General features: G+C 39.0%; 1 protein-coding gene across 2 annotated transcripts; it reads left to right on the top strand.

The window, feature by feature from the left end:
* Positions 1–369: 369 nt before the first annotated feature.
* On the top strand, positions 370–12,104 carry ssr1.S (signal sequence receptor, alpha (translocon-associated protein alpha) S homeolog). Of its 2 annotated transcripts, NM_001090515.1 has the most exon segments (9): positions 403–656; positions 3,194–3,306; positions 5,581–5,674; positions 8,089–8,351; positions 8,642–8,718; positions 9,223–9,301; positions 9,782–9,875; positions 10,159–10,173; positions 11,159–12,104. In NM_001090515.1, coding segments are annotated over 9 exon segments (876 nt in total). In that variant the 5' UTR covers positions 403–583; the 3' UTR covers positions 11,227–12,104.
* Positions 12,105–23,034: the final 10,930 nt, after the last annotated feature.

The following is a 23,034-nucleotide window of genomic DNA, read 5'->3' as shown; positions in this document are numbered from 1 at the left end:
CGGACAGATATGGGCAGCGAGAAGGGCCAATTCGTTTCATAGACTTCTTCAGCCAGCAAACGAATACACAGGCTAAAGAGCTGCTTTTGCAACGGGTTTCATAGGAATACATCCAGTTAGGCTGTCGTGTGGAATTGGCAAGAGCCGTATAAAACATAATACTCCATTGCATATCAAAGTTCGAAATTGAAGAGCTATGAAAAGAACATTGCCCAAATAAAACATGGCGGATCGCGCAGCCAATAATAATCAGTTTTCTAACTGTGACGACATTTGTTTTGGCCGATGATTTCATTGGCGGGCCATAGTGCAGACTCAGCGTCCCTCCATGATTGGCTCCACCTCTTTCCCCAGCGCTGTCAAGACGGTGGAAAAGTGTCAGGTTCAAATAGCCACGTCTTCCTTGTCCCAGCCGGGCGTGGGGGCGTGACATATTAGCCGCCTCCCTCTCACTTCCCGCCCAGCGTTCGGAGCTACGTAGCACAAGTTCATTGAGCGAACGGAGCTGGTAGATAGGAGGGACGGAGTCCTGCCGGCCTTCTTTCGGACGAGGTGTCCATACACACATACACCGGCCTTCGCCATGATCCCGCTCCGTAATCTGCTCCTGCTTGTCCTCCTGGCCTTCCCTGTTACGCTTATCGGCAACAGCAAAGGTAAGGGGGGAGCGCAGTGATACAGACAGATACCCCTGCGCTATGGGCAACGGGAGCATTTTGCACCTCCGCTTTTCAACAAATGCTACTCTCGGCATCCCTGGCGCGGGTCCTGGGGGTTGTAGTTGCACACAGTAGCTGGTAGTGGCCCGCAACTCTCGATTAGCGGGACAGCTACGTTTACTACGTGTAACCTGTATATATGCGATATCCTCTCCCCCTCCATCTTGTTTCCAGGCACGGTGTGTGTTTGTGTGGGCCAAGAACCGGGGGCTGGTCCACCGTCCAAGTAGAACTACAACTTCCCGCTACAGTGGCGCTTTGTGTTCGTTAATTGTAGTTTGTGTCCGTAGTGCTGCGGGAAAGACTGCTGGTTCTGCTGCGTGTGCAGTTCTTAATAGAAACCGGCTTTTTTGGGGTAGAACAATCGTCTGTCTCTATGTAGTTCCGCAGGCTACGGTGCGACTCCTAGTATTGCTATTGTAGTGTGCAGGCCGGGCCGCCTCTGGCTGACGTGTCACTCTGCGCCCGCGCTTCATTCATTCTCAGGCCCCGCCTTCTAAAGTCTGTACATTAGTGAGGGACAGTGAGGTGGGCTCCCAGGCTCAACTCTGCCTCAGAATGGCTATTAATGGCTACAGCAAATGCACTTCTACTCTAGTGTCCCCACCATTGCTCTTGTTACCAAGGCTTGCTTGGAGTTTAGGCTGTACAATACTGCCTTTTAAAAACAATTATGGCAGCTATTGTCCAGAAGGTTTGGGACCTTTTATAGAAGTACCCAGGCCAGTGCTGGTTTTTGATAACAGGGGCACTCACCAGGGTGTCCGGTAAATTATTACATTTAGCCCCTCCCTAAAATAGGAATATAAGTAATGGCATCCCCATATCTTGGAGTGTTCTGGATAATCACAAGTTTCATAAGATAAATAAAATTAAAAAAAAAAAAAAAAAGTATTGTAGAAGTGATACCTATATTGGCTAACAATAAAAATACATTGCAAGCTTTCAGAGCACCAAGACCCCCTTCGTCAGGCAAAATACAAATGAAAGCTAGAAAGGCACAGCATATATATACTGTTAGATCAGTGAAAGGTATTCATGGGCAATAAATTAGGGTCAGGTTTCATGTCACACTGTGTGTCCTGACTGAATCCAGACCCCTGGACTATTTACAGCCCACCCTAATTCATTGTATTATCTGTACAATTGATCTCTATCTACCTGTAACGTCCTAATTTATTGCCCATGAATACCTTTCACTGATCTAACAGTATTAGGGATGGGCGAATTTTTTTCACCTTGTTTTGCTGAAAAAACGACGCCCCCATAGACTTGTAGGCGTTTTGCGTCAAAATAAAAAGACTTGCGTCAAAAATAAATTCACCGCGCGCCAAAATTTTAGCGACAGTTTCGCCAGCGACGAATTTTTGGCGAAGTGAAAATTCGCACATCCCTAAACAGTATATATGCTGTGCCTTTCCAACTTTCATTTGTATTTTGCCTGACGAAGGGGCCTTGGTGCTCCGAAAGCTTGCAATATATTTTTATTGTTAGAGAATATAGGTATCACTTCTACAATACTTTTTGTATTTGTTTTTTTTTATTTTTTTTATTTGTTTTTTGCTACTGGCTAACACGGTACCACAGTTTTTGTTTTATAAGAGAAATAGACACATGTTGTCATCATTAATTGCTTTCAGGATGCTGCAAAGGTGTGACTATTGCACTAAAATGCCAGCAGCAGGATTTTTGGGTTTCCCATGTTCGTATTAGAGAGACATTATATCTAATACTAGTAGGGATAATATAATTAGCCCTTCAATAATTCAACAAACAAGGGTTAGAAGCTGAACAGTTAACATCAGAGAGCCCCAATCACAAAAAGTTACAGCCCAAAGGGATTATTATGCCAGATTTTCTGTGACGTTTTCTTCACAGTGACAAAACATTGTGCTTGCCCCACTAGAAGTTGCAGGCAGGGGTTTGATGTCCCTGACAAACTGAACAGCACTGGTTTTGAAATTTGTCTTCTAAGAATGGTGTCTACATATTCTGCTCACTGAAGTGTCCATATGGTGTAAACATTTCTAATACCCATTTGTTTTATGGGGTAAATGATTTGCCATTTCCATGTTTGTAATGGTTATCAAGTATATTCTGAAAACCATTCTTGGATGCCTTTCAGGTTACCACCCACTTTACAGTTTGTCCTTCAAAAGCTCAGTGTATGAATAAATGCAGGGACCTATTATCCAGAATGTTTGGGACCTGGGGTTTTCCAGATAAAATAAATCCAATATGATTGTTTTTCCACCAATATGGATTAATTAATAATGTACAAAGAATTGATATTACAGAGAAAAAGGAAATATTTTTTTAAAATGTTGGATTATTTAATTAAAATGGAGACTATGGGAGAAAACCTCCCCCTTAATTCAGAACTTTCCAGATAACAGATCCTATACCTGTAGTAGTTATACTGGTCCACTAAGCATTAAGGGATCAGCCACAATTAATTCTTTACAATTATCCAGGTCCTCTAGTTGCTGCCCAAGATGCCACGGAAGATGAAGAGGCAATTGATGATTCGGTAGTAGAGGAAGATGATGATGAAGCTGAAGTTGAGGAGGATGATACGACAGACCTGGTAAATCTTTTTATTCCTTTGAGATTGATAAACACACACCTAAACATAGTTTGATATAGGTAAATTATTGTAACAAGTAACTGTAACAAGTACAGTAACAAGACAAAACCATTTGGGTTTAAAGGCATTTGCCATTAAACTCAATGAAATGTGGCACATATGGTCGGGGGGGCAATGCATTGGCAGGGTCACCTCCAAGTGTGACAGGATTTTGTCATTGGACAATTAATAGCTCATAAGGGGGACTTGATGCTTACATTTGCACTTCATTGATTGAAACAGCAGTCACCTGAAATCATGGGTGTGCCATACATTTGTCACTAGTAAATACATCGGTGATAGTTACCCAACACCAGGGTACAACTGTGATTGCCATTTAAATGAATGTTGACAACTGAACATTTTGTCACCAGACCAGCACAATCATACTTGCCCTGAGTAAAAATTAGGTGGACTGACGATTAATAACACATACATTTGTAACCAGTGTTTTTTTGAAGGGGTTGTTCACCTTTCAAACACTCCTTTCAATTGAGTTGTTTTCAGATTGTTCACCATAAACAGACTTTTTTCAATTGATTTGCATTTTATTTTTTACATATTTTTTTTTTTTTTGAAAATGTACAGTTAAAGTTTAATGTTCTTTTCTCTAGTGTTTCAGTCTAGCAGCTCAGTGATCCAGAAGCATTCTGAACTGTTACAATTTGCTACAATTAGTTGATACATTTCTCAGCAGTATCTGTGGAATATTAGCAACTATTGTAGCAATTCTAACAGCTGCCTTTAATAGAACTCGGGGATATTGCTCGGCAAAGATAACAAATGTATCGATTAAAGGACCAGTAACACTTTTTTACAAACTCGGACAAAAATGATGTACTTAGCTAAGTAACTTCCAATACGCTGCTGAATCCAGGTAATCTTGTAAGGAATCCAAAATAGTTGAAACCGCTGCTTCCTCTCCATCTTGCCCCACCAGCAACCTTCTTCTGCACTACGTGCGTGCTGCCGTGCTTCTCTTCCTTGTCTTTGGATCCGAACTTCTGTGTTTATGATGTCACTTCTGGAAGTCACATAACCGATAGTATAAACTGCTTAGGATATAGGAGCACTAGCTGAATGTACTATTAGATCCCCCAACCCAACAAATCAGCCCAATTCCCAGCGGTGGATGTAATTGTGAAGGCGCTGCAGCATTTCAGTTCACTTCCCCCCCCCTCCCTCCCTCCATGTCCTCTCACTTCCGTACCTCCATGCAACCGTTCACTCCCCCACCTCCCCTCCGTGTTCCTCTCACCCCAGCCTTCTCCATTCACACAGCAATTCAGCTCACTCCCCCCTCCCCTCCATGTCCTGTCACTGCCGTCACTTACTTTGCCTTCACTTTCCCCTCCGTGTCCTGTCACTGCTGTTTCTCACATTGCCTTCATGCAGCTGTTCACTCCCCCTGTCTCCGCTCTGTGTCCTCTCACTGTCGTCGCTCTCCCCAGCCTTCTCCATTGATGCTGCCGTACACTCCCCCCTCCCCTCCTTGTTCCTCTCACTGCCCACATACAAAAGAAAAGTCTGGCAAGCAGAGGGAGAACTTTATGGGTCGTAGGAATCCTTGAATACCCTGTCTTCTCAGAAGCTCTTCTGACTTCCGGGTCCGTTTCATGACGGAAGTCCTGGGTGAAGGAGCACTGTCAGGGGCGCTCTTGTACGTATTGTCGTATAAGTATTGGTCGACATATCGCCCTTTTTCAAAAATCAGTTCAGACCATGGAGGGGAGTGTTTACTGGGGACTTTGTGGTAAAAGGAAAGTGAATATGTAATATCTATTGGGACATGGGTATTATAAACAGGCTGTAATTTTTATTTATTTATTTTTTAAAAAATGATGTTACTGTTCCTTTAAATGTATCCATTTAGAACAATTAGTCAGCCCCCCCCCCCCCTCAGAGCTGCTTTAGAAGGTGAAAAATTAAACTTAACACTTTTTTAAAAAAAAAAACAGTCACAAATAGAAAGTTATTGGAAAAAGTCTTTGTTCAGTTGCTTTCAGATTGTTCACGAGAAATGTAGTGAACAACCCTTTCAACAGGAGCCCCATTTGTTTCTTGGCTACCAAACTTGAACCGTTATTGTTGCAAAATTTCTGTTTTTCTTCTGCTTTCACATTTTTTATACATACTTTTTAGAATCTTTTGCAATGTGAACAATGAAACACTGTTATTGTTGTTTGTCGTACATTTTCTGATAACGTGTTTTATTTATTTTTGTCTGCCAAATAGACAGAAGAAAAAGAGGAAGAGGAAGACTTAAGTTCTGGGGAGCCAAAAGCTTCCCTCAATGCTGATACCACTATTCTTTTTGTAAAAGGCGAAGGTGAGATGAATTATTGCTATAATATATTCCTGTGAGAGAGAATAGGGCATTTGTTTAGTCTTCTGCATTGTGTGTATTTTTAAAGGAGAGTATTCTTAAAGGAACAGTTCAGTGTAAAAATAAAAACTGGGCAAAATAAAAAAAATATTTCTAATACAGTTAGTTAGATATCCAGTCACTATAGCCTTTATAGATTACATTTTTGGCTAACAGAACATTACTTCTTACTTTTTAGCTCTCTTGGTTTCCACTGATAAACAGTAACCAATCAGTGACTTAAGGGGTGGGCACATGGGTCATAATTGTTGCTTTTGAATCTGAGCTGAATGCCAAGGATTGATTGCAAACTCAGTCATGTCCCATATGGCCCCCTTCAAGTTACTGCCTGATAACCAATCAGTGGAAACCAAGAGAGATGCAAGTAGTGCTCTGTTCTGTTAGACCTCCAGTTACTCCACCCTTTATACAGTAAATTTTTGGCTAACTATAATAGAAACATTGTTTATTATGCGCAGCCTATTTACCCAGTTTTTATTTTTACACTGAACAATTCCTTTAAACATTTAACCCACTTTTTTAAAGGTTTATTTAGGTTTTTTTGGAAAGGGTTCAGATTATTCTTAAGAAGAAATGTATCCAGGAGATAATCCAAATGATATTTTGGGGTCATAAATGCCATTGCTGTCAGGCTAATGAGTAAAACCTTAGTTTTTAGCACTTTATTCTATGTTTCACAAACATTAAAGGGGTTATTCATCTTAATTAACTATTAGTATGATGTTGAGATTGCTATTCTGAGACAGTGTGCTTCAGCTGCACTCTAACTTGTTATTTCAGCAGCTGTATGGTTGCTAGCAGCCAGATTACCCTAGTAACCAGACAGTTGTTTGAATGTGAGGCTGCAATATGATAATAGAAAGATAAGTAAAACAATTTGTAGCCTCATAGAGTAAGTGAACCCACATTTGAAAGCTGGAAAAAAAGTCAGAAGGCAGCAAATAGGAAAAATATTAAAAATAGAAGAAAAGACCAACCGAAAAGTTATTAAGCATTGCGTAATCTATAATACACTTAAAATGAATTTAAACTAACCATTTAAGGCTTTTTGTAATCCAGAAATATATTGTGGTCTTACATATTCTATCTAAATGAAGAATATACTTCATGACTAGCAAATCTTTGCAACTGACTGTTGCACCAGTTAAGACAAGCATGAAAGTTTAATTTTTTTTTTTTTAATAACCCTTTAAAACACCCTGCCCATAAGCCCTCCAGCACACATGTAATTGGCAAACTATTTGATTGCTTTAAAAACTCCATGTCTCTAATGTTGCTTACATTTTGGTTAAAAGTAATCTCAATTAATTTTTCCAATATAAATCAATTACACATTCACATTATTTGGAAATATTCTGTAATTGTAACTTGAGAGCCTGAGAACTATTTTTTGATCATGAGTGCCTAAAGCTGCTTACAGATATTACAAGACTGGTAATCCATCTTGGTCATTTATAATCAAGTAAATGAACTAATGCCCCATATACAGGGCTCTGAACAAGCATTTCAATGACAGCACTCTGCTATAATCCCATCACTATTTAATGTATCTGCCCATTGACCGCAATAAGCATGTGTATGGATCTGGTCGTTTGTCCTTACTCGTGTGTGACTATATTGTTAAAAGAACAGTAACAACAACAAAATAATATTTAAGTAATAAAAATAGAATGCAGTGTTGCACTGCACTAGTAAAACTGCTGTTTGCTTTAGAAACACTACTATTGTTTATACCAGGGGTACCCAACCTTTTTTTACTTGTGAGCAACATTTAAATGTAAAAAGAGTTGGAGAGAAACACAAGCATGAGAAAGTCCATGGGGATGTCAAATAAGGCCTGTGATTGGCTGTTTGGTAGCTCTATATGAACTGGCAGCCTACAGGAGAGTCTGTTTGGCAGTGCACCTGGTTTTTATACAACCAAAACTTGCCTCCAAGCCTGGAATTCAAAAATAATCATCTGCTTTGAGGCCACTGGGAGTTGGAGAGCAACATGTTGCTCACGAGCTACTGGTTGGGGACCACTGGTTTATACTGTATAAATAAGCTGCTGTGTAGCAATGGAGGCAGCCATTCAAAGGAGAAAAGCTCAGGTTACACAGCAGATAACAGATAAGCTCTGTAGAAAGTGTTATCTGTTATCCACTATTTAACCATATAGCCTTTTTTCAATTACCGCCATTGCTACACAGCAGCTTGTTTATGTGAAATCTAGTAGTATTTCTGAAGGTAACAGATATGTTTAAACAGTGCAGGGCAATATTACATGATATTTTCATTACTTTAAGCATTCAGTTAATTGACATAGATAAACTTCTTTTCAAACCTAATGCTCTATCATTTTATTTCTTCTTTAGATTTCCCAGCTAATGATATTGTTAAGTTCTTGGTGGGTTTTACCAACAAGGGGCCAGAGAATTTCATCATTGAGTCACTGGATGCCTCATTCAGATACCCTCAGGACTACCAGTTCTACATTCAGAATTTTACAGCTCTGCCTTTAAACACTGTTGTACCCCCACAAAAACAGGCCACATTTGAATATTCCTTCATTCCCGCTGAGCCCATGGGAGGACGCCCTTTTGGACTTGTCATCAATTTGAACTATAAAGATGCAAATGTAAGGATGTAGTTTGCAAACTTTTCTTTTTCAGTTTTTTCATTAAAATGGAAAAATGATCAAAAAAAAGTTATGTAAATCAAATATTATGGTGCATTGTGCCTGTTATTGGCAATTTTCAGCACGGGTTTCATAGGCATCATTCCTGCTTCCATATTCCTGGAAAGATGACGTATAAATAAAGTTAATAGCATGCAGGACATTTGGGAGTGTTTTTTTTTCTTCTCCCAGTGTTTATTCACACTCCATGTGTAAGGGCCATGAGCTCAAAATGTTCTTTCTCTTCTTAGGGAAATGCTTTCCAAGATGCTGTCTTCAATCAGACCGTTACTATTATTGAGAAGGAGGATGGGCTGGATGGGGAAACGTAAGTCATAGACCACACACTTATTGGTGTTCTTGCGTTCGTTATAGTGAAATTGTTAGAAACATTTGTTACTAATATAACAGTGGATGCTTCAAGATTTTTCCCTATAAAATTAGGTAATTATAAATAAATCCGTTTAATTAATTAGCACAGCCCACATGAAAGCAAAGAATAGGGGCATACATTTTATGTGTCCAAAAAAGGGCCTTCTTATCATATTGCATTTTACATACAGTATGTCTGAGCTGCTATGCTGTTTGCTCAAAGCAGTCAAACACTTTCTGACAAAGTAAAACAGGTTATTGGATTTCAAAAAAAGAGTAAAAATATTAAACAACTTTGACTCCTTCAGTTTGTTAAATTGTCCTCATTATTATACGCCAGCATACAAGACATTAGATTACAGTTTACAACTATTTAAAAATATATATGTCAACTAATTGATTTTAGCTTGATCACGTTATAAAAATAAATTGTGAAAATAAAAATCACACATTCTTTTAGGATATTCATGTACCTGTTCCTTGGTGGGCTTGGATTGCTTGTGGTCGTTGGTCTGCATCAGCTGCTGGAATCCAGAAAGGTATGTATGTTTACTGTACATTATCTATTGGTAGCAAGCATGAATGTAGTCATTGGTCCCTTTAATTTCCCTGAAATAAAGATGTTTAAAAATAGATTGTGACCTGTTGGGAGATGTAATCCAGCAAACATCAAGGTTCTATTCAGAGCAACACCGCTCATTTAAACCAGGACCAGCTTCCAGATCTAATAGGGTCTGCTTGTGAAAATTCTGCATTGTACAGATCGCTGAAACAGAACTGTTATCTGGAGGATCCTTTTACATCTGTAGTTAGAATTGGGTCACCTCCTTTGGAAAGGTAGTGGGGGATTTTTATGATGTGTTTAAATCCGCTTTAAAGCTTCTGCTTTTCTCAACATATTCTATGGAGAAATGGCAAACCTTGTTGCCTGAACATACTGCACAGCTTGGGGCCAACAGGTGGACATTCTAGCTTTTTATAACTATTATAATTTATTATTACCACTATTGTTTCTGCAGAGAAAGAGACCTGCTCAGAAAGTGGAGATGGGCACTTCTAACCAAAATGATGTGGATATGAGTTGGATTCCCCCTGAGACTTTGAGCCAGATCAGTATGTATCTTTGACTTTAAAATGTTTATACCTTTAGACGTGCACTATTATGGCCTCTGTGTGTCTCTGCAAATGAAAGCTGGTGTTCCATAAGATAGAACTGTCCAAAGACAGGAGTGTTGTAGCCGAGCTAGCTAACTACTCGCATAAACCCTCCCAGCTTCCTGTCTTCATTATTCATAACTGATTGAAATTTTTGCTGTCATTTTCTTATTATAATCTGTCCTATCCATCTTTTTCTCCTAATCTGTTGCTGTCTCTTTCTGCTTCCTTGTGGCTTCAGTGCAAAGTAGACGAGGTGAGATCACTTTTATTTTCAAACACTTGTTTGCAGTGCTATGACCTTCTTTATCCTAGTGTGCTGCAGTCTGTCTTCTTGTTTTCTGTGAGAGCTCAGCTTAAAAAAATAATTTAAGTCTAATGCAGAAAGATAAGATACACTAGGATATTGTCTATCCATTATCGGAGCATGAGTTATATTCACATGCATGAATACATCAGCATCACTTTAAAAATGTTCTACTGCAATTCTAACCTTTTAAGTGTAGTTAGCAATGTTATACTTTGTCCTTTTAACCCCTTCAGTACCATTATGTTCTCATTAGCTACCCCCACCAGAGATGCATCTCTAGTTTCATCATGCCAGGCAAACTGGCTGACTTGAGAATCTCTGTGCTTACACAAAGGAAGAGTAGTGCCGGAAAGAATTTGTACTGATACTTTCCAGGTACAATTATACAGTTGTTTTGCCATGAATGTGGAGGAAAGCTGGGCATGTAAGCCATAGTTACAAGACATTGCTTTATACATGCAGCAAGGCAAGAGTTAAATATACACTAGCAGCATTCTGGGTTATAAATTTCCAGATTAATGGTCCTACATTGATACCACAAGTCTTACTGCATTTTATTAGGGACTACGTAGATATACTGTATGTAAGTCTTTATAATACACAAAAGCCATGAATATCTTGTAAATTATATCCTTATAAACGGTGAGTTCTGATGTCATCAGTTATAAACGGTGAGTTCTGATGTCATTTCTGTCACATGACTCACTGAAACTTGTGTATTATAATAAATAAAGTACCCCTGTTGTTAAATATGAGGAAATTAGAAGTTACCTCAGAGTTCCATGACCTGTAGGCCTTCGGCCTCGTGTTTTTATATGGTCATGAAACTCCTCGGTAACTTATAATATCCTTATATTTTACCAGAGGGGGTACTTAATTCACTATATATTGATGGAGGTACATACTGACTTTACTTTTTGGCTCCCTTCAGATAAGGCTTCCCCAAGAAGGTCTCCTCGCAAACGAGGCCCCAAAAGACCGGCAGGATCTGATGAATAAAAAGACTTTTTGCTCTGCAATTTATTTTGTCCACTAATTTTGCTCTCCTGCTATCCAAGACGGTTACCACACTAAATCCATGCTGGCAGCATCAAGTAGGAAAGAAAGACTTACCCATTGAACAAACATTTTCTCTCTCGATGATCCCCCCCCCCCCCCCACACACACACAGTTGGTCGAATTTCTGATTAAAACATCATCTGAATGTTACAGTGAAAAAGCCAGTGTCCAGTATGTGTGCAGCTCAACTGGCAGAATGGGGTTGATTTTTGCATATGCTCCTTACCTCCTTTTTGTTTCTATATGCCCAGCAACTGTCGGTGACTGATTTTGTCTATAGATGAATCTGGGATTTCTCGGCATGGCTGAGCTAAATTGTGTTTCCTCAAAGACTTTTGCTTCCATCTGTGTGTCTGGGATTCCTGCAGTTTGATGTGACAGATCACTTGTTTATTGGAGCCTTTATGCTGCTAATCATTTTTACTACAAGGAGAGTAACGCTAAAGTTTGGCTGCGGCCATGAATGCACCAGCTGACGCTTCATAAAGCTCCATATGATGAAGCTATTCCCACAGCAGCAAAACTTTTGATTTCAGATATATTTATGCCAAATTTTCCTCAGATGTTTGTAATACAGGGGGGCAGGAGGGGACTAAGAACAGAATTTGCTGTACAGAATTTGTGCAGAGTTTTAAAGGTAAGATGCATTGTGTTTGGGGGGAAAAAGCAATGCCCACATAAAGCCCCATGATGGCTGCTTTTTTTTTTTTTTTGTTTTGTTTTTTTGAGGGGGATTTTTTTGTAATGGAGGAATTGGCTTGAACGTTGTTTGCCTATGTGTACAAAAGAATACATTCTTCAATAAAATATCAAAGCTTCCTGATTTTGTAAGATTGTGTGTTTGCTTGTCATTTTCATATTGACGTGTTCCTTGTCTTGTGAAAGAAAGTATAAATGAAATATTTCACAATCACACATACTGTATGCCACTGAACTTTACCAGACAATCTATTGCAGGGATTTTAATTTTGTCACCAAAGAGGAGTATCGGCAGTTGTCAAAAACGGTCACAAATTACGACTTGTGTCCTTCCAAGGCTTCTGTAAAATGAGATTCAGCCAAATCCTTTATAGAGTGCCTCCTTAAAGGGGTGGTTCACCTTTTAGTTACAGAATGACTCATTCTAAGCAACTTCTCAATTGGTCTTTATTATATATTATTTCTAGTTGTTGAATTATTTGCTGCCTTCTTTTGACTCTTTCTATCTTTCAAATGGAGGTCACTGACCCCATCTAAAAACAAATGCTATGTAAGGGTACAAATGTACCATTATTGCTAATTTGTATTACTTCTCTTTCTATTCAGGCCTCTCCTATTCATATTCCAGTCTCTTAATCAAAAAATGAATGGTTGCTAGGAGAATTTGGACCCTAGCAACCAGATTGCAAACATTGGAAACTGGCCAGCTGCTGAATAAAAAGCTAAATAACTAAAAAACAAACAAACTGGCATATTGTCTCAGAATATCACTCCCTACAGCAGTGAACCCCAACCAGTAGCTTGTGAGTAACATGTTGCTCACCAACCCCTTGGATGTTGCTCCCAGTGGCTTCAAAGCAGTTGCTTATTTTTGAATTCCTTGGAGGCAAGTTTTAGTTGCATAAAAACCATGTGTACTATCAAACAGAACCTCTTATAGTCTGCCAGTCAACCTAGGGGCTACCAAATATCCAATCACAGACCTTATTTATCAGCCAGGGAAGTTTTTGCATGCCTGTGTTGCTCCCCAACTCTTTATTTTTTTTTAATGTGGCTCACAGGTAAAAAAGGGTTGGGGGCCCCTGCTCTACATCATACTAAAAGTAAATTTTAAGTTGACCAACTTAAAATGAATTAATGTTTACTTCATATAAAGTGACATTTTAAAGAATCTTCCCAAACTGCAATATTTACAGAGATCACCTGACCACAAATACTGCAGCTCTAACTGTAACAGGAAGAGGTGTGAGAGTCAAAGAGAGAACTTTAGGGGTTATGTAATAAAAGTCACTGTTTGCCCAGGAGCAGTAACCCATAGCAACCAGCAGGCAGCATTTAATGGTCATCTGTTCATGGGTTTCTGCTATGGGTTACTGCACCTGGGCAAACATAGTGCCTTTTATTACATATAGGGGTTTGTCTGTTAATTGGCGCATGAGACCTAACATGTAGGGTTTGTTTGTCTGCCCTGTGAATCTGATAACTGAAATGGGTCTGTGCATGGGATCAACACAATCCACTTTGTGGCTATTTAATCAGTCCCCCAGACAGTAGTGAAGGTGCTTTGTGTGTGTGTGTGTGTGAGAGAGATGGCATGTAAAGGACAATTAGGGACTTACACTTTTTTTACACTGGATAAACTGGTACCACATTATCAATATGGGCTGTGTTAACAATCTTCCAGTTCTTATTACAGACATTTGAATATATCGTATTGAATACAGGCTAAACACTGCATTTTCCCTTAGCATCTATTGGAAAGGGGCAGTTGGCAGAGGAGTTTCACACCTAATATACAATGCAATTACAATTACAATGATCCCGTTCCTATCTAGTCAGCAGGTTCAATATGGCTGCTCAAGTCATCCCCAGCCTATTTAGTCTGACATTCTCATTTTAAATCCTCAAGCTTCATATACCGTATATACTCGAGTATAAGCCGTCCCGAGTATAAGCCTAGGTACCTAATTTTACCTCCAAAAACTGGGAAAGCTTATTGACTCGAGTATAAGCCGAGGGTGAGAAATGCAGCAGCTTCTGGTAAGTTTCAAACAAAAAATTAAGGGTTTCTGCTCCCATTGGAGGTGCCGGCGTCTCGTCTTTGGATGGCCGCGGCCATTCTTGGATGCCGGCGACCGTTTTTGCGCTTGACCCGAGTATAAACCGAGGTAGAGTTTTTCAGCATATTTTGGGGGCTGAAAAACTCGAGTATATATGGTAAATAGTTGAATAGCACTACACTTACTGGGCAGCATTTTGTTCTGTCTCCTGCTTTTGGTTACTAGCATCAGATTGGAAAACAATAGGGTCATTTACTGATCCCCACAAGCGCTAGAAATGCTAAGGGGAGGAGCACACCACTTAGAGCTAATTTTTCTTTTTTTTACAGTTTTTCCAAAATTACAGTTCAAAGGAACCGTAACACCAAAAATAAGTGTTTTGTAAAAAAAAAAAAAAAAATGAAAATATAATGTACTGTTGCGTCACAATGGTATATTGGGTGTATTTGCTTCAGATACACTTTATATATGTTATATAAACAAGCTGCTGTGTAGCTGTGGGGACAGCCATTCCAAGCTGATAAAGAAGAAAAGGCACATTATACACAGCAGATAACAGATAAGATCTTAGTATACAATGAGATTCTTCAGATTGTATCTGTGATCTACTGTATATCCTGTGCTTGAATGGCTGCCCCTGGGTAAACACAAATTTTACCAGTGCAGGACAACTGCCATTATTGTCATTGATTAAAACATTTTAATTTTTGGTGATACTATTCCTTTAATGTTCCTGTCTGGGGGTTTTAATCCAGGTGCAGATTGCAATTTGCTACATTAGTTGATACATTTCTCAGCAGCATCTGTGGAACATTAGCGACTGTTGTATCAATTGTAACAGCTTGGATTCTGCCCAGCAGGAACAAAGATAAATATATCAACTAAATGTTCAGTTGTGTTCAGAATAATAGCTGTCCAACATCACTTACCTAATCAATCACTGGGTTTTTTTTAATATTGTTTATATAGATTAGAATATATTTATATGTTTATTTAGATTTTTTTCCCCAAAATATCAGAATTGGTATTCATCATGATGGTGTTACAGCTGTCTCAGAGCTTTTTGGTTCATATAAGATTTTCAGTCCATGACATTTACTGTAGGTTTGTGGGGTTTGTCTCTTTACTATATTTGCCAGCAGTCTGCCTGCCTTGTTGACCCATCTAAAATACTGGTTACGCTTATAATCTAAGCAAATTGGAACCTCTTCAGCACATCAACAATGGGACTTTGCGGGGGCTTCTTGCCGATAGCTTGGCTTCACATAGGCGTCTTCTAATTGTAACAGTATCACAGGTAACTTTAGATCTTCTTTGATCTTCCTGGAGCTGATCATTGGCTGAGTCTTTGCCATTTTGGCTATTCTTCTATTGATTGAAATGATTGTTGTCATTATGTTATTACTTGTTTAATATGAAAATAAAATATTTTCAAAATCAAAAAAAAAGTCATTATGTTATTACTTGTTTAATATGAAAATCAAATAAAATATTTTCAAAATAAATGAAATGATTGTTTTCCATTTTCTTCCAGGTCTATCAGGTTTTGGTTGGCATTTTAAAGCATTTGAGATCGTTTTTAGGGATGGGCAAATATTTTTCGCCTTGCTTCGCGGCAGAAATGACGCCCGTAGACTTGTATGGTGTCTCGCGTCAAAAAAATTTCACTGCACAACAATTTTTTTGACGCCAATAGACTTTAATGGGTGTTGGCAACATTTTGCCGGCGACAAATTTTTGGCGAAACGAAATGGGTCAAATTCACCCATTTTAGCTGAGCAGTCTATCATTTTCTACACTTCCTTATATGTTTTCCACTCTCCAATCAACTTTTTAATCAATTTTCTTCTGAACAATGTCTGAGATTACCATTTTAGTCAGATTTTCAGAGAGAAATGCACTATAACAGCATGCACAATATTTGCTTTCTTCCTTCCTTAAATAAGAGCCATAATTGACACCTGTTTTTTCACAGAATGAAAGACCTCACTAATTGAAATCCACACTGCTATTATTTGGAACAAGCCTCAATTAATACTTCAATTACACAGAATCAGCAGCATGCATGTCATGATTATTTAGTCTGTTGGTTTTCTATTAGGGCTATTACACACGGCTGTTTTTGCCTACACTACACTGTAAGCGCTAAACGCAGGTTGGGACACAGCATTTGCATTTCAGATGCGTTCGGCGCATACATGTGTCTGTGTGAGTACAGCCCCCTTCAAAATAATTGACTGCGTCTACTCCTGCGGTCCCCTGTGGCTGAACGGAAGAAAGAGCAACGCAGGGTTGCGCAGGCAAAAACGGAAGTGTGTAAGAGCCCTAACTCAACTACACCTACTAGTAAATTATTTGCCATGTAGAAATATAATTTCTACCGAAAACAGTGATTACTCATGTTAGTGATGTTGACTGCTATTATTCTGAACATTAATATAAGTACCCTGATTAGTCTTTACTGTAGTTTGAGTGAGGGTCCCTTTAACAGAAAGGAAAGAGCACCACCATGTGTTCAAATAGTGCAACAGCAGAGCATCTCAGGCTTGAAAACATGAGTGAGATACAGAAAAGTGTGAATAACTATGTGACTTTTTATAACATTAGCCACTGAAATGTGAGCACATTTGGGGTGGTTATTTGCATGCAGTTTTCTTAAAGGGTAACTAAGCCCTCTTGGCCTACTACTATTTGTGGGAAGAAAGCACTGTAAGTAGGAAATAAAGAAGCCTACATTATTCACTGCTATAGAAATATGCCAGATATATCCATCTAGTGCAAACGCATAGCCAAGAGCTGTTTATCCCACTTCTTAGGCCAAGTAAAGCAAAGTGAGCATTTTATCATATATATATATATATATATATATATAAGGTATTTCATATGAGGTACATTTGGGTCCCCGTTATGATAGTGATTCTTTCCTATCCAGTATATGGATTCCATGTTTAAGTGTTAGAGTGGAAGCCACCCTCTCTTGTGCCCTTGTGTCTAACTTCACTTTTTCTTTATGCATGTTGGGGAATAGGGGTTTTATCTTCTGCCCTGCTGTTGGGCATGTGCTTGTATGTTTAATGAATGGGTTGTTCACCTTTAAATTATCTTGTAGTATGATGTAGAGGGATATACAGGCACCCAAGGGTCTGGCTGGGGGGAGGGGGGTTACAGGGCTCAGTGTGGAAATGCTGGAAGTGACGCCATTCCACACATTGGGGGAGCTGTAAGGTCTGGTGCCTTAGGGTTGCACGGGATCTAAATACATGCCTGCCTTCTTTATTAGCTATTTTAGGGAATGTAGGCTATTCAGCATCGAACTGGGGGCCCAGAGCCCACTCAGGCCTCTACTTCATGGGCCCCACACACCCTTCCGGGCCCCCAGCTGCAAACCCCCCTCCACCCCGCCTTGTGTGTACCCTCCTAATGTTGCAGCTGCAATTGGGCCCACACTGCACCAGACGCAAATTCCTCAGACACCAACCGCAACCACCAGTTGCCTCCACGTACCTTACTAATCTTTCAGATGTGATTAGGCCTGTGCCGCACAAATCTTGAGAGGAGTGGATCTGGGCCTGCGGGGCCCACCAGGTTTTTTCTCAGTGTCCCTGCAGCCCAGTCAGACCCTGATATTATACAAAATGTATCTGATATTACACCACTGATATCACTGCCAACACAGAGTCTAAGGGGGAATTTACAAATTTAAAAAAAGGTTAATAAGAAGACAACAAACAACAGGTATCTGTTTCTAGTTTTATAGATTTGCCATTGTGCCATGAAATTTTCAAAATGTATTTGTTGTGTCTGTGCATATTTTCTGACATTTTCATTCGGGAGGTGATATAAAACCTTAAAAATATCATAGCTAAGACGCAGAGATAACCACTCCCCCTTTTTATGACATTTTTGCAAAATGTCAGAAATATAGTTCTAGCTTAATTATTACATCACTTCCTTTCAACCACTAGCTGCTAGTGGTAAGAGGACGCCCTTGTGCTGCCCAATGGTCATCTTTTATGAAGCAAACTGTGGGGAAAGGTGCAAAATGAAATGTGCCCATCTTTTGCATTTTTCTCCCTATATATAAGGTCCTTGGATGCAATATCTAGTGCAGCATGGATTAGGAAAAAAAAAATACCTGATTGGTTGCTGTGGGTCTTACCTTTAAACTTGTTACTATATTCTCATCATTGTGTTTTTAATAATAACTTTATTTTTTAGACTGTAATGTAAGTTCATTTAGAAAGGGCCCTCTAACTTTTGTATTAGGATATTGGTTGTTTTTGTGTGTTCAATGCATTCCTCCATTTATAGTACAGAAATATGGAATATGTTTGTTTGATAAATGTTATAAACGTGTTAATAATCATATTTAAATCTGTAATCAAGGTAGCACTGGTCCTCGCCCATGGATTCATTTCCAATAAGGACACTAAAGGCATTGGATTTGTATTGTCCAATTTCCTCCCATCATCCAAAAACATAGTGGCTTTTATTAGCTCCTGATGACCCTAATTAGTGCAGTATTAAAGGGGTGGTTCACTTTCACTATAACATTTAAGCTGTCATGATGTATAGTGTAATAAGTGTCCTCAACTCATTCTCAACCTGTGTTTTGTTTTTTGTTTTGTTTTTTTAAAAAAAAAAAAAAAAAAAGCTTTTAAAAACATAAAGTATCATGAATATTGTTGGTTCAGCGGATGTCCTTTCCCCATGGTAAAATGAGTTTAGAAACTCCTTTCCCAAGCATCACATTCCCTCCCTGAATTGTTTGCCCTTACTGCTTGACTATTAGTTCCATGGTGTCCCTTCTTCAATGGTAGCCAGGGTCAGACTGGGCCGGCGGTACACCGGGAAAAAACCCTTCTCCCCCGGCTGCATCATAAAAATTAGCTATTGCCCTGCGGTGCATCTTACACGCATGCGTGCAAAAGGGGCGGGAGTTTGGAGGTCTGGAGGGGGCCCCAGGGACTGCAAGAAAGGCCCTTTGTTTTACAGCACAGGTAGGCTCCCAAGGCTCCAGTCCGACCCTGATGCCAGTGATATTAAGATGGCTAAGAGGTCAGAGGATCATGTGACTAATCACTAGAAGCAGTCTGTCCTTGTTGCAAATGACCAGCACTGAAGAGGAGGGGGCAGGCTGTTAAATGGTATCGCCTACCCCTTCTGAATGAGCCCGCTTCAGGAGTTTTAATGATTTAATACGGAGTCGCATTTTGGTGGTCCATTTTCTTTTCAACCGATGCTTTTAGGTAATAAATATTAATTAGTAAAATGCTTGCCTTAAATTTTCAGTTTTCAGGCTGTTTTCAGATGACAATTCGAAAACGTTTTTTGCTGAGACTTTTCCCGCACCTTCAATTCTTAGTTTAGATTTTTTAGAAAATTAAGGCAAATTCTGGTTTGGAGTTGTCAAGCAGCAGCAGCAGTATTTTTGTGTAGAGACTGCCTTTCTTTTTGTAATGACAAATGTGCTACAGGTATGAGGTGCCTTCAAGCCCCCCCCCCATCCCCTTTTCAACTGAAGTTGCATGACTATGCAGTGATAACCCAAAGTTCACTATATATTGAAATGTGATGAGTAGTTTTGGAGGTGCAGAAGATAAAATATAATTAACCCAAAGTTCACGTCAGAAGCCCGTCAGCATTTCTTCTTCAGAAAAGGTTATCCCAGTCATTATTAGCAAAGGAAAGGCCATTAAAACCCTGAAACGAAAAGCTGAATCAGAAGCTTCCTCAATTTTAAATATAACATTTTATTGCTTAGATTGTTTGATACAGAACAGCTTTCATTTTGAATTTGGAAGTACTGTACAAGTGAATAAAAAAAAGGAGAAATACAAGTACCAATACAATGTGATTGTCTGTTCATGTGGCATAGACCAGTCTTGTACATAACGCATAGCAGCAGTTTACGTTCCCTTTAGAAAAATATGAGCTTCTGGGTATTTCGTATTATTTCCTGCTTGAGACAATTCACCTGCAGAGATACAGGAAGGAAACAAAATAAAAACCATTGTGGAACTGGAATTGCGACTGTCGTGTAGCCCAGTCTATCTGAACATAGGCAGGTACAGGACGGGCCATTACTGCACGTATATCAGAAGAGCAGCCATCTTGCTGTTGTGTTCTACAGCTCACAGCACCCCTCAATATCTGAAAGCCAACGGCAGGGGTACAGTAACGCTAATGCAGCTGCCAGTGTGACATACCAGCAGTGTATTCACAGTCAAGTGCTTAATGTAGTGATTCAATTGGCAACGTTTTACGGATCTCTTGCAGTTTATTTGAAACACAAAAGGGACACAATAAAATAACTCATAAGATTCAATTTGCAAAGCCCTGAGAGAAAAAAAAAATCAAATAAAAAAGGGAAATATATTGGCTGAACATGCAAGCTAAAACTAAGATTCATCCAGAGTTTAAACACAGAATACATTTCACAGCTTAATATTGGAAAGGGGCAGATGTGGGGACATTATCACCTCCTTGTGTAGAAATGTTCATAAAAAAGAAAAAAAAATATGTATATTTTGGGGGTGCAACAACATTTAAATAAAGCTTTTACTAGAGATTGGTTATTGCCAACGTCTGTCCCATGGCTCTGCAGACTAGAAATCATGCTCCTTGTAGTGCGGGTGAGATAAAACTTAAAGGAACAGTTACATCAAAAAATGAAAGTGTTTTAAAGGGGTGGTTGACCTTTATGGTAACTTTTCGTATGTTATAGAATGGCCAATTCTAAGCAACTTTTCGATTGGTTTTCATTATTTATTTTTTATCGTTTTATAATTATTTGCCTTTTTCTTTTGACTCTTTGCAGCTTTCAAATGGGTGTCGCAGACTCCTTCTAAAAAGCAAATGACTTGTAAGGCTACAGCTGTATTGTTATTGCTACTTTTTACTCATCTTTGTATTCAGACCCCTCCAGTCCTTTGCTCAAATTTGGACCCTAGTTACCAGATTGCTTAAAATGCATATTGAAGAGCCGCTGAATAAAAAGCGAAATAATTCAAAAACTTTCAATAATAAAAAAGGAAAACCAATTGCAAATTGTTTCAGATTATCACTCTCTTTAACATACTAAAAGTTATCCCAAAGGTGAATAACCCCTTTAAGTAATAAAAATACAGTGCAGTGTTGACCTGCAGTAACACTGCTGTTTGCTTCAGAAACACTACTATAGTTTATATAAACAAGCTGCTGTGTAGCAATGGGGGCAGATATTCAAAGGAGAAAAGACCTCTCCGGTTACACAGCAGATAAGCTCTGTAGAACACAATGGTGTTATCTGTTATCCACTAGTTATCCTTTGCCTTATCGCCTTTTTTCAATTTCCACCTTGGCTACTCAGCAGCTTGTTTATATGAACTATAGTAGTGTTTCTGAAGCAAACAGATCAGTTTTACCAATGCAGAGCAACAGGACACAATATTTTCATTACTTTAAAACACTAATTTTTGGGTGTTACTGTTCCTTTAAAACAAGTAAAATCCAGGGCTGCCTGCAAATGTGATTGATAAGAACACTTGGGAGTACAAAATAAGGAATCATTGGTTCACTCTGCTTTGTGTATTCACCTGAAATATCCTTTTGGGTCAATATATTTGCACTTTTGTGTTGCTCGTTGTATTCAGTAATATATTAGTTTTCATCATCTACATAAAACTCTGTTATTCTAAACCTCAATGGCAAAGGTCTGCTGGCTGCTACAGTGCAGTCTTTAGTATCATTTGATTGTCAACAAATACACAACATACGTGCTTAAGTATTTCTCTCGCTCAAAGTTTGATCCTTTACATTACTTGATTGGCCTGTGCTGAGTTAGATGGGGTGCAAAATATTTTCCCCTGCAGCTATCTTGTGCATGCAGAGTTTCCCTCTATAGGAACCTGTTAAATAGAGCTGGATACAGGCTGATGCTACTAGACTAACTCATCCAGCACTGTAGTTATATATCCCCTTTAAAAGAAAACTGAAACTACATTGAAATGCATAAATGCTGGATGCAGCTCAGTCGTAACCAACTAGGATTTTTAGAGATGGCCTTCTGTTTCTCTAGGCACCCAAACATTATCCTCACGATCAAGAGAGGGCTGTGCTTCAAGACAATAGTCTATAATCCAGGCAGGGGAAAAGGTTAAATAAAACAGGATTTCTCCTGCTACCTCTTGCTGATACAGGTATGGGACCTGTTAACCAGAACGCTCGGGACCTGGGGTTGTCTGGATAACGGATCTTTTCATAATTTGGATCTTGATAAGTCTAATAGAAAATAATGTAAGTATTAAATAAACCCAATAGGTTGGTTCTGCTTCCAACAAGGATTCATTGGGGTATATTCATCAAAGAGTGAAATTAGAGATCACCATATAAAGTGTAAAGTGAAAGTTCATCCTTTGATAAATACGCCTTTCAAAATCCCATGGAAATGAATGGAGAGTGGCGTAATTTCACTGTAGCAGACTGTGCCGATTTTTAACTTCACTCTTTGATAAATATACCCCGAGATCTCCACAGTCCGCTAAAGTGAAATTCCGCCACTCTCCATTCATTTCCATGGGATTTTGAAAGGCGTATTTATCAAAGAATGAACTTCCACCCATTGATAAATACTCTTAAAAATCCCAAAGAAATTAATGGAGAGTGACGGAATTTCACTCTAGCGGACTGTGGCGATCTCTAACTTCACTCTTTGATAAATATACCCCATTATATCTGAGTTGGGATCAAGTACAAGGTACTGTTTTATTATTATTACTGTTTTATTTATTATTAAAACTGGATTCATTGAGTTTTTGGAACTTCCTCAATAACGGGTTTCTGGATAATGGATCCCATACCTGTATTGTGCAATGAATCAATTTATAGCAATTGCAACAATGTGGTCTAGTATAACAGTCAGGATGGGCAAAGCCAGTGCAATTAATAAACAGGCATGGCCCTCTGATTGCATTGCTTAACTAGGGAGACATTAAAAAAAACAAACCAG

This window comes from Xenopus laevis, chromosome 6S (genome assembly GCF_017654675.1).
Source record: "Xenopus laevis strain J_2021 chromosome 6S, Xenopus_laevis_v10.1, whole genome shotgun sequence".
NCBI classification, from domain to species: domain Eukaryota; kingdom Metazoa; phylum Chordata; class Amphibia; order Anura; family Pipidae; genus Xenopus; species Xenopus laevis.
The sequence above is the reverse complement of the archived record's forward strand: the minus strand, read 5'-3'. Positions and strand labels throughout refer to the sequence as shown.